The sequence below is a fragment of the Homarus americanus genome, unplaced genomic scaffold, assembly GCF_018991925.1.
Source record: "Homarus americanus isolate GMGI-L3 unplaced genomic scaffold, GMGI_Hamer_2.0 scaffold38393, whole genome shotgun sequence".
In the NCBI taxonomy this organism is placed as follows: domain Eukaryota; kingdom Metazoa; phylum Arthropoda; class Malacostraca; order Decapoda; family Nephropidae; genus Homarus; species Homarus americanus.
Genome location: NW_024719307.1, coordinates 1,010,271 through 1,023,512, shown reverse-complemented (window position 1 = coordinate 1,023,512; position 13,242 = coordinate 1,010,271). Strand labels below are relative to the sequence as shown.

The 13,242-nt window shown below is 36.5% G+C and overlaps 1 protein-coding gene across 1 annotated transcript in view; it reads right to left on the bottom strand.

Annotated features, from left to right (window-relative positions):
- The window catches only part of LOC121859991 (dynamin-1-like protein), a 38,158-nt gene that overhangs the window by 10,693 nt on the left and 14,223 nt on the right, over positions 1-13,242 (bottom strand). Inside the window, 1 exon segment of the mRNA XM_042356989.1 lies at positions 4,526-4,723. Coding sequence (XP_042212923.1) covers positions 4,526-4,723 — 198 coding nt within the window.

The window sequence follows — 13,242 nt, the reverse complement described above, 5'->3', positions numbered from 1 at the left end:
TACATTCTAAATGGGAAGCAAATTGCCACACAGCATTTGACAGTCAAAAAATTAAATGGCATGCAAACATATATCCCACTAACGTATTCTATAAAATATCTAGTACAAGTTTTCCATCTCAAACTCTAACACTGTCCTGCTCTACTGTTATCACAAACTCTGTACTACCTGTTATATACATAGAACCTCTCTACCTCAGACTAACTAAAGGATTACAGCAGCAAACTTAGGTATTGTACTGTATACTGTATTAGATTTGGAAGTACTGTATAAAGTGGAAGCCCTCAGCCCCTCTCAACATTAAAACGTTTGTCCATTTACAGGAAAATAGAAGGGAAACAGAGCAGTAAGGCCTCATAAGTACCCTACAATCTGTACTTCATAAGGCAGATGGAGGGAAGCAGAAATGTGTGGGTGGTGTGAGGGACAATGTTCATCCACAGAGTACCAATTATATGCACACATACCCGCACACACACAAACTGTCCACATGCAGATACAAACAATCACAAAATAATTGATCAACTTGTACTACATTCAACTCCAGTATTGTACAAGTATAGGAGAAAATAACATACTGTGTACACTTCACAATCCCAGCTCTCTCTAATGCATGTATGGTAACTGATAAGCAGGTTGTGGAGAGGTGGGAGTGAAGGACTGTGCTCATGAAAAAACAAACAGGAACTATAAGCTAAGCTTCCTAAACTTCTATATTTTCTGGAATCTTTATGAGATGAACATTATCACAAATTACAATTCATGTCAGGAATAAAACAAAGTAAAAATTCCTCATTTAAAGAAATTTGCCAGGAACAAAATGTGTGTGTGTGTGTGTGTGTGGTGCATGTGTGTGATTTGGAGAATGTGTATATCTACATTAAAAAAATTTACAAAAGGAAAGTATATAAAAAAAGTATCTATAATCTGTTTGTGTATTTTTTTGCAGAAATGTATACACTACTGACTGATGACAGTACTGCAATCACCGTATAGTACTGTACTGTACTGTAAATGTGGCTACAACATTTTTGCTTTGCACTACAGAGGAGAAGTGTGCTGTGATTTGTGTTTGGTGGACTGAGGGCATACATAAAGGTCAGGTCAGGATAGGTCAGGTTATGAAAGACCATCTTGACAGTACAGCAAAGCGATCAAGTTCTGCCACAGCGAAGCACATGTGCAAATGGATCAAAATGTCCAAAAGTGGTTCAACAAGTGTTGCAGACACAGATCATTCAAGGAGGTCATTCACATTGACAACTGATGTCCAAACTGAGCAAGCACATGCAGTGTTACTCAGCAACAAGAGGGTAAAGGCCAAACAAGTTGAAAGACACCTTGAAGTAAGCCACAGTCCCACCTCTGCCCAGCATACTCCATAACAGGCATGAATTCCACAAGGTTTTAACAGGGAGGGTTTCAAAGCAAGTGAGGGACTAGCCCAAATACAACCACATGGATATCTGTACTTGCCCTTGGGTTTGGTATCATAATGTAGGGCATCAGTTTCTGACACATATCATCACTGGGAACAAGATGTCAGTACACCATTTTGTGTCAAAAAGCAAATAACACAACATGCAATGGAAACACATAACTTCTCCTCCAACAAAAGTCCGAATTCAGCCATCAGCCGGTATAGTTCACGAATACAATATTCTGTGATTTCCAAGGTCAAATCCTGACATACTACCAACAAAGTGGAGCACTGGTAACCAGTGCTAGGTACTGTATAGCAACATGCTGAGTAGCAATTTGAAGCTGCCAGCAATTTGAAAAAGCCTAGAGAGGAAGGATATCAGGAGATGTTGATTTGATGCAAGAGAAAGCCCGCCCTCATACCACTTGCATAACTTGCAGTTAAAGTTTGAGGTTCTCCATCACCCACCCTGACCTGATAAAAACTTTGAGAGGCTGCCATGTTGCCAAAAATGAAGAGGTAAAGTAGGCAATGCATGTTATACATGCTCGTGTTGAAAACTTGGATGATTGATTGTGGCAAAAAAACGAAACCTTTTGCAATCTTTTAACATATATATCAGAGAGAGAGGGAGACTGCTTCAAACGTATAAATAGTTACAGAAGTGGATATTATCATATTTTCCAATAGATGTGAATGACTGAGGTCTCATCTTGATGTGTCCCGTATATAATATACATTTCTTTATAAGATAAAGTATGCATTATTTAACTACATCAAAACATTAGTGCAATTCTTAATATATAATACAGTACTCTATCATGTTACTGTACACTAGTAATGTTCACCCTCAAAGCTACAGGAAAGCAATCAATGAAACAAACCTCAACTCCACTTGAAGGATTAGTGATAACCTCATAGGCTGACATTGCCAAAAGCTAAGCCCCCAAAGACATACATGTATACACAAGCACACGCACACACAAAAGTAAACACTCTTTAGTTCCATAAACATAAAATATAATCATGACAATTTATAGTTATAACTGGTGATTGAACCTGAACATTTAAATATAAAATATTAACAACAATTATTATCACATGCAGATTGACAACTACAGTCACGCAAATGACCAAACACACATGACACAAATGCATGCACAGTTTAATTGCACTATTTATAATATTAAGGCATATCTCTTAAAAGTGCTGTTTCATTACAACACTCATTATCCTGCACAGAATAATGAGTAAGGTATAGTGCCAGACCACACAATGATCTTCTCTCTGAGCCTTGTACTCGACCAACAAGAGTGACATAGTGTACACATATAACCCTTCAGTTAATCATCACCTGCTCCACAAGTTTTAAATACTTTCCTTTTAACTTCTTTTTCGTCTACAATGTCTACAAAAAGGTTTACAAGAGATAATGCTGGTAATGTGGCCAAGCAGTCAAGGAGAAGCATCAATATAGATGTAGAAATACTTGATAAAAGATGTGTGCAGGCATGTGAGGGCCAGGTTGATGTTGGTCTGGCTACATCAACCACTAGAACCATTCTCAGACAAAGGCTTCTGCTCAATCCACCACTTGATGAACACCAACCAAGACAACTCATTTAAGGAGTATTTTACTCTGTAAGACGGTCCTGCGGCTGCCAACCAGACCCACACCAAGGCTACTGAATGTGCTGGTCTGTGTAGTGTGTGAATTACTATAAAATGTTTTGATAAATTTACCTATAAATGCAGTACCATTATTAGTGCTACAACTGATATCCAAAGAAGCCCTCTCATCATGATCATGGGTAAGAAAGAGCACTGGTATGAATGCATCTCTATTGGAAACATGGTGAACTGACATCTTATTGACCTACAAATAACTCTCCAGGAATGTATCGAGCACCTTATATGGGACAACTTACTAACCCTATGTGACTACTGTGAGTACTAAATTAGGGTCACCTGTTAACAAACAAGGTGTAATTTCAAAATTGGCACAATGTTAAGCAACAATACAAAACTATTTGACTATTGAATATACCAACAATCACCTTTAATTCAATACTAAACTTTACAATCCATGTGATACAAACAAAGTACATAAATAGTAATAATCCCAGCATATACAGATGGCTAGACTTACGGTAATAAGCATTGACAGTCCTACAGTGAACAGAATATGAAACGTTGGAGTATGATTTCCCATGTGGTCAAGTGAGTTTCAAGGCAAATGAGTTCAAGAGTCAGACACTAATGACTTGAACTTTCAACATCTCTTGAGAAGCACCAAATCCAGATCAGAATCCAGAATTGGCTAAATAAGAAGTCTGCACTGCAACAAAACATTGCCCATATGGCTTGCATCCCCCCACCCCCACAGGCATTGGCAGCCTCTGTCTAAGTAGTGCCTGGCAGTGGTAATTTATCAACAGTCACTCATCACACTCCAAATATACACCATGCATATACAGTACATGCAAACATTCACTGAACACATACATACTGTACAAGACTTAGTAAGTGGTGTGTTGAAAGTTATAAACAGTTTTGCAATGTTCAAGGGGTGATCCTATAAGAATTAACCCTAATTATCAATGAATGTCACAATATGTAACTAAAGAGGGTTGGACTGTAACTTACCACCAGACAATATATCATCCAGGCAGCTACAGTCATACAGTGTTTCACAAGTAAGCAACAAACAACCCGTGTCTACCAGTGACAGAAACTGTGGGTCTTGGTCAATGAATGGGATGTGATGAGATTGTTTTATTATTAGGAAATGGCTACCAAACTTGCCTAATTTAGACTAGCCTAGCTCAACCTAGCCTAGCTTAACCTAATCTTACCTAGCCTAGCCTGCACCTAGAGGGCATTGTACAAGATTTCCTGAAACAATATTAGCTCTTGGGAAATGGGAAGGAGGGTAAGAATGGATGACATAAGAACACAAACAAATATCCCTACAGATCCAACATATGGGCGGAAAAATCTCTTACATCCCTTCAGTAAGAAGTTAATTTTTCTCATAATATCAGTAATTTGGAAGATGAATTCTACTAGACAACTGTGTATCTCTAGATGTAATAGTCTCACCTGATGAGTCGGTGTCATGCTCGGCGAAGTCTCTCGTGACTGTTCTTTGCTCGGTCCACTTGTTTCTGCCCGAGGTCCAGCAATGAGAGATGAAAACCAGTTCTGACTGTTAGCTTGATCCTTGCTCATAGCAGATGCAGGGAGGTCAACAGTAGCTGGGCGGAGAGGCAGCTGCTCGGCAACATATCGGCCCACATTCTGTGAGGGAAATTATAATCTAGTGAATCAACTCTCTATAACATTGTAGTGACTATGAGAGAATGTTAAAGATAATATTATCTTAAAGTTGTGCAGTGTAAGCCGAGCGTCTGAGTTATAAACCAAAAATATTACTGTAATACCAACTGCTACAGTATGATGCCACGATGCAGGTTATATACATCCTAACTTTCAATTACTTAAAACAGTACAGCACTTTACACACACTCACTATCTCTTTAAACTAATGTTGTACCACAGATAACACAGAGTAACAAACCAATATTACTAATCAATTCCTACTTACGCTATAGAAACATCTCTTCAGTCTACGTATGTTCGTAACAGATTCTAGTTCTCTAAAACATTTCCTACACTGGGGTCTTGTCTAAGCATGACATCATTAGTGTTCTCAATATGAACCTTCCTTGTGTTCTGCTTTACATCTACCTGGAGCTCTTGTACACAGTATGTCACCAAGCCTATAGGTTCCAATCCAGGCTTCAACTTGCAACACTGATGGCTGGTTTTATATAGAGGTATGGGACTATTTATCCTGCATCCCGGTATTCAGAACACTCCAAAAACCAACTTTATTCCAGAATGAGTTATTTAAAACGAGTGCCGAATAATTCCCTGGCCATGTGGAGAAATTTCCAACTGTTCCCCCACTTGTGAACTATGTTTTATGTTATGGCTATATTTCAACTCGTTATTTCAGGTAATTTTCTTCATCCAGAAAGTGCAAAAAGAAATAATTATCATAAGATATAAAGTTTTAAGTATCTACAGGTTTCCACCATGAAGCCAGGTGGCAAGCATGTGGAGGTAAGAGGGTCCATGGCGCGGAGCACAGTTGCTAGGGATGGCGCCGCATTGCTAGGGCAATCGTCAGTGGAGACTGGTGCAGTTTGTACAGTAACTTGTATTGTATAAATTTTTCTCTTTTTATGCTTATAATTTTAAGATTTAATGTTACAGAGTACAGTTAAAGCTACTTTAGGGGTGAATCTAGTGATCTGAACAGAGGCTTTACAGCCAGTCACAAAGGTTTTACTGTACATTTTAGGACTGGCGCACCAGATTCTGGGAAAAACCATTATCCAATAACTTCCAGAGCCCAAACCTGGTGGATAAATAGTCCCATACAATAAAACATCTCTCGTACCATCTGACAACCTTCAAATGGGAAAGTGGATGTAACATTTCCCAGAGGGGATTTAGTGTCAAAATTACTCCAGCCACCCCCCACCATATAGGAAGATAAAAGGTCAAGATGGCAACATAAACTGGTCCTATGATATAGTACGTCTCTGTGGTCAAGGTGCTTTAAGTGGAGTCAAGTTGGTAATTGGTAATTTTTGTGTGGGTAAATACTTGTAGCAAATTCATTACATTTTGCCATCAAAATTCTCCCTCAAAAAATGAATTTCTTCATTTATTGGGTAGCTACCAGTATTATAAACTACAGTACTCTATTTTTCTATGGTCTCACCTTTCATGATGATGAGAAAGAGCTATGACAGTTAACAGGGAAAAAATTCTAATACTAACATCTCCTTCAGTATGGTTAATGAGTTTCTAAAAAAAAAAAAAAAAGTCACATTAAACAGGCAGACCCTAATTTATGAGTTGCATTAATGAAGAATCTCTTGTAAATTGATTTTCCAGAAACTTGTGTACATTTTCTCATCGACTCCCATTATATAATTAGAGATAAGTTCTCTATGGGAGGGATTCAAGCAAGGAGGTACAGTATCAGCAAATCAGTACAAAATTTTAAGAATGCCAGCCAGCACTCTTGCCTGGCCACTACCAAATCCCAAGATCCAGGTGTTTGATGCACAGTGTTGTCAGCAGTCTCCACAACTCCACTTCCTAATTCCACACTTTCCTTTACAACTTTACACCTTTTTTGTACATAACTAGTATATGAAATTGAAGAATACAAAATAATTTCCTTCCACTTAATTTTCCACATACAGTTTTATATGAGAGTAAATGAGGAGAAGTTGTACAATCCAGCAACTGGCTGAGTGACTGTGTGTGGTGTGAGTGATGAGTCTACTTGTCCTCATGTGAGTTTAAGAAGTAAGTTCTGTGGTGACTGTAGGAAAATAATAACACACTGAAAGCTTATTGGTAGAAAAAAAGCCAGCAACATTATCTTAGCATATTTTCATTGTTTTCATAACTTTGGGGTTTTCGATCCTATGTCAATACGAGGGTCAATTTTTTTCTCAATTATGAATGTTCGTAAATAAAACCCTTGTAAATTAGGGTCTTCCAGTAATTTTGGCAGCAACTGAGAAACTGTCTGAAACTGGCAGGAATAATTCAGGAGGCAAAATAAGCATGGTAATAGATGAGATAAAATTAGGTTGACGAATATTCTGTAATGTATCTCAGTAATGCTGCCAGTGTGCCAAAAGTTACCCTTAGTTTAATGTTTATTACTTGGGACTACAGTATTGTATTTAAGGCCATACTTACAGGTACAGTAAAGGCAAGTGTAGTGTGTGATGTCTACAGATCAAAAGCCAATTGGGAGCTGAAGTACAGTCTGGTGGGGGGTGGAGAGAGGTGATTATAGGATGGGGAGTAAGCGTAAGTTGGTTCTTGGAAGGAATCAAATATTCAAGGGCTGTATGGCCACTGTGCTGAACTGCATATAAGAGTGTTCATGCTGTGTGTAAAAAAAAACTAGTCCCAATTAAATGACTGTGTACAAGTAAAACCATGCAAACTGAGGGTCTGTTGTATTGTACTACTGTTGTATAAAGTATAAAAAATTAAATCCATAAAAAAAAAAAAAACACAGGAAAATCAATCTAATATGAGATACTGTACTACAATAACCTACTTGTCTTTCCTTACTCCTCACTTTTTTCTGGTTGGTTGGATCCAAAGCTTTGCAACACCTATCATATATATTTTCTGTCTCTAGTGTGTTCCCAAACTGTAAAACACTGCCTATCCCGAATAATTTTTGTGGAATGGGTTGTAATGTCGTCTGTGTCTGCTGGATCACTGGAGTAAGTCTGTCACCTGTTTTGTACCACTCCCCAGGATTCACTACCGACATAGTCTCCTTACACTCAAGAGTTAACCACGGTTCATACTGAAAAAAAATAAAAAAGTGCTCCTAAAATATTTCTTATATTTTAATTAGTATCAAACAGAATCATTCCTGATTTGATATGCAGGAATTAAGTAAAGGTAGAATTTCCCCTTAGTATTTTTGTTACTTCTCGGAACTACCTAATGATGATGCTCTAAACATAATAAAATCACAGCGTTTGTTACTGTATATCAAAGTACCATGAACAAATGCTATAAAAACAAACACAAACAAACGATGGAGTCTGAAATCTTATTATATGGCTGATGGGTAGAGGTAAGTGACGTGTGAGGTCATCTGCCTGAATACCCTGGCAGAGGCTGGCTTGTTAACTGGGTACACTGTGCAATATATGCATTCCAAGACAGGTACACTGGCATTCAGAATCAGTGCAAATACAGTAAACAGCCAACTGGTCATTCAAACCAGGGCCATGAGACAAACTTTAACCCTGACCCAAATAAAGAAGATGAGCTGCACTAAGGAGCCTTCAGATGGGTGGTCACACAGGTCACTTAATGAACGACTTGAAGGCCATAAAATATCATTATACTGTGCCCAAGTTAATGTTTTCCCGACAGATGAGTTAACCCATAATCCACACAATAAATCTCTTATAGGTTTTTATATGTGGGCTTGTTCTAGACCCTCCATATAGAATACCTTCATGTGAAATAATCTGTACAGTACACACAATACCTCAATACACTGTACTGTACTGTATCATGACACAAAAACTTCCCTAAGCATTTTTGTCAATGACTACCTTCATATCTTACTGTCTTAAATTACACTAACTAAAGGTTTGATTTTCCAGCCAATAGAATCTTAACAAGTATAGCTGAATGCAAATCAACTGTATTGTACTGGAATAAATTATTTATTTTGGATAAGTTAATCTTGTAGTTACTGTACATTTCTATAATATTCCCCTACAAGTCCTGATGAAAATAAAAAAGTATTGTATTATTCGCAGATACAGCACAAGCAAGAGTACCCATGCAGAGCAAAATGATGACTATTTCTTAATAAAAAAGGAAGTACTGTAATTAGTATCGAAATATTATTGATAAACACAAAATGTTAATAAGATTGACGGTGGTGAAGGGTACGACAGACTTCTACACTGTGCACGTGAGCAAAATAAAAAGGAAGAGTTCCAATATATATTTCTTAACTCATATACTTGAAGGATGCTGAATTAGATTAAAAATCCTCATGGCTTATTTCTTAGATAGCTACAGTATACAGTAGTCCATGCTTCTAAAAATGTAGTCTAGCATAGCACCGGGTTAATAGTGAATCATCAATGTAACAGAAATGTATACTTACCCAGCGGAAGAATCAAACACAGGTACAGTATCCAAAAGCCATAACTGACAAAACAGAACCGAGAGAAGCATCAGCAAGAGCCGTTAACCTTTCCAGCGCAAAATATTAACGATACAGCTGACAGCACTGTGGTAGAGCCTAGGGTTTGATGAAATATGACCACAGTACACCCCAGTAAAATAGAACTGCCAATCCCCCGAGCTCAAATTAAACATGGCTGTCAAAGCCTCCATTATGGACATTTTTAATTTTCTCCCATTAATACGAATTTTATGTTATCTGGACCACTTTCAGCAGTGGTTATGTCATGCTAACCAAACCTTTGTATTGGGCGATGTGTTAATAATTTATTAACTATTGTATTAGTAAAGTCTCTTAAAAATTATTGAGACTAATAGTGTGACAGGAGGCAGAAGAGCACAAGGTAGTTACTGTACAAAAAAGTCAGCTGGTGATGGAGGGACTGACCAAGTGATCCAGGATGGTACAGTAAACTCATACTGTAATTCGATATAACCCTGAATGGCAGTAATATATTCAACTGTAAATTATTTTTTAATAATTTTTTACATAAAAAATATTTTTTTTTTTTGCATTTCTGAATGGTGTAACACGAGACCTTAGGCTTGGGGCTCACTCCTGCACGAGCCAACCCACCCAGCATCTCTCTCTAACTCAGTGTGTTTATTACTTGTCCGTGCTCATTTGAGAAAAAAAAAAATAAAATAAAATAAAAGCATTATACTACTCTAATGCAGCTCAGATATATAGAAAATATAACATAAATATACGAAAAAAGAAAAAAAGATCATGGGCGGCGTGTACAGTCAGCAAAAAAAACTTTCTGCATCCCTAGGTACGATCACTGACTGAGGCCATGTTAATTTGATAAGGTTGGTATTTCTGTTTGTGTGATGCATTGTATAACCAGTATGATGTATTTTTTATATCCCATTTAGTTAACACAGAGAAATTAACAGGAATCTCCCGCGTAAATGAGTGTTGTTCAGAATTCTTGGTCTGGTGTGTCAAATTGTGTAACACCATAAAGGTGCATATTTTTTTTTTTTTTTGACTGTAATAATATTATTATCTAAAGAGTTTTTGATTGGATCAATAATAATTTCAGACTTTTTTCTTTCAAATGGATATATAAATGACAAAAAAAAAAATCCCCAGGGTTGTCAAATTGGCACCCTCTTGATTCGAGGTGTGTAGACATTGGAGTCACAGAAACGGCAATAAAACATTACACAGACCACATAACGCACGGTAAATCACGACTCATCTGGACTAATATACAGTACACTACAAGGTTTAACTACATTCATGCTACAGCTGATTTCATCGTCTGATTCCAGTTTTTTTTCTCCGATTATTATTTTCAACTTTCAGTCTACTAATTTTCCTTATACAGTATTCTAATATTTCAGGATGGATCACCGCCTTCTATCATGGGAACTTACAAAGGAACTGTTCGAAATAAGGCAAACAGAGTATTGGGTTTTATATCTCGAAGTGTAAGTAATAAGAGTGCAGAGGTCTTATTGCAACTATATCTTGCGCTAGTCAGGCCGCACCTCGATTATGCGGTTCAGTTCTGGTGCCGTTATTATAGAATGGATATCAATTCACTAGAGTCGGTGCAGCGAAGAATGACGAAAATGATTCCAGGACTTGGAAACCTTCCATATCAGGATAGGTTAAAGAAACTAAACTTGCATTCCCTAGAAAGACGAAGAGTGCGGGGAGATATGATAGAGGTATTTAAGTGGGTGAAAGGAATCAATAAAGGGGATATAGATAAAGTTCTTATAATATCCGAGCAGGATAGGGCTCGGAGCAACGGATTTAAGTTGGATAAGTTTAGGTTTAGGAGGGAGATAGGAAGGAACTGGTTCACAAATAGAGTGGTGGACGAGTGGAACAAGCTTAGCAACTTTGTAGTAAGTGCTGGAACGCTGGAAAGTTTCAAAAGGAGGCTGGATAGATTAATGGACGATAGAGTGTGGTAGTAACTCTCGACAGGAGCTGCCATGCACAGGTCAACCGGCCTATTGCAGGCTCCTTATTTTCTTATGTTTATTATCTCATACGTATCATTATAAAGTGGAAACTTTATGCACCTCTTCAAAGCCAAATTAAAGAGTTTAGGCATTACTGGTTAGTTCAAGATTACTTTTAAGATATGACCAATTGCTAAGATGTTTAAGGGACACTATTTTTGCACTACTGTACTGAGTATTGAAGGGAAAGATGACATTACAAACATACAGACAAAAGGGTATATTCAGTATACCGAGATAAATAAATATATATTAAAAGCCAATAATATATACGTGTTGACAGATAGAAAGATATTATGGACACTCAAAAGTATACAGTATGTTAGGCTCAAAGACTGAAAAACGACCACAATGCAATATGGAATTTTCATAATAAAATTAAGTGAAATTTTGCAATAGCCTAAACCTCGTCTAAGCTAACCCAGTGTAACCAAACCTAACCCAAACTAACATAAGCAAACCTAACCTTAACAAATCTATTCTAACCTTGACCTATAGCAAAATTTCACTTTGTTTATTTTCCATACAACCACAATGAGTTGCGGTCACTTTTCAGTCTCTGAAGATAGCATATACTGTACAGTACTGTATGATGATATACCTGGGGTGTAATGAAGTCCTTCTATAAGCTTTCAAGGTTTTTCTTTTTTTCTAGTCCATCATTAAGTTCACACAATAACACAACTGTGAGTAACAGTCATTCAAAACAGTCTTGAAAATACAAAAGCACCGAGAAGAATGTATAATGAAAATATTATATGTCCTTGATAATGGAATTCTTTAACTTTCATTCAGAATTCAATCTAGCTGACCGCAACTCAGTTTTAGTTACATTACTGTACAGTAAAGGTAATTAAGGTAATTAAGGTAATTAAGAGTAACACACAGTCATTGTCTCATCTATTTCAGTGTCTTTCACCTCCAAACCCATTTTCTTTTACTTGAAAATTAATTAAATTTTGTCTTGAGTTATTATAAATACTGTACTGTAAAGTACTGTACTGTATAAAGTTATTTACTGTGGCTTTACTTCACCAAAAATTACACTTAATGATGCTACATTTTCTGCAGGTTGAGTAAAAGCATTAAGCACCTTATTAAGCATCAACAGAAGCACTTCCTTAAAGTAAGAATATTACCTGTTTTATTGGTCCATCCATGTAACCATCTACCATCAAGTCCTTTAAAAGAAAACTTCTCTGTTCATCTATGAACACAACTAAGGCAGCAAGTTCATATTAAGCAATAAAAATGTAAAACAAAACTTCTAATCTGCAAATTAAATAAAAATATATAAGGTGTTCAACACAGCACTCACTACTGAAGCAAATATTAATTAAATATTTTTTATAAAATATCAATATAAAGGGTTAAAACAAAAATATGGTAATTTTCTAAAAAATAACAATAAAAAATAAAAAATTATAATGAGTAAATTCTCTCCTGTACAATTTTAGTGTAAATTTAAGCTATGTAATAATAAGCCATAAGAAATAAATTACTAGCACAATAGTACTGCCCACTTTCTTATACCATCATTATCAACTCTAATAATTAAAACAATTATTGTCATTCAAAATGTTGGAAATTCATCCTTTCATAGTGTACTGTACATCTTCCATGATTCATCCTGCCTCACATGTTAAGACAATATACACACTAATTCTTCACATACAAACATTAAGTGTGAAATACTCAGAAGGAAGAGTTTACAGTTAATCTTACATAATCCATAAAGACAATAAAATATGATAATGTAAGACACAGTTCTATTACACTCCACATTTCTGGACTATGTTCCACTTGTTAGCATTATAGTAGCAAAGTTTGAAGCCTAATCTCTGTATATCTTTATTAGTATATATTGTAATAATGCAGATAAACTTATTCCAGCAAATTTTGCAAAGGAATAAAATACCACTTAATTTTGCACCAATATATCTGCAGTAAAATCCTATACATTCAATGGGAGCCTCAAAATTTTGCTCGGGGATTCTCTA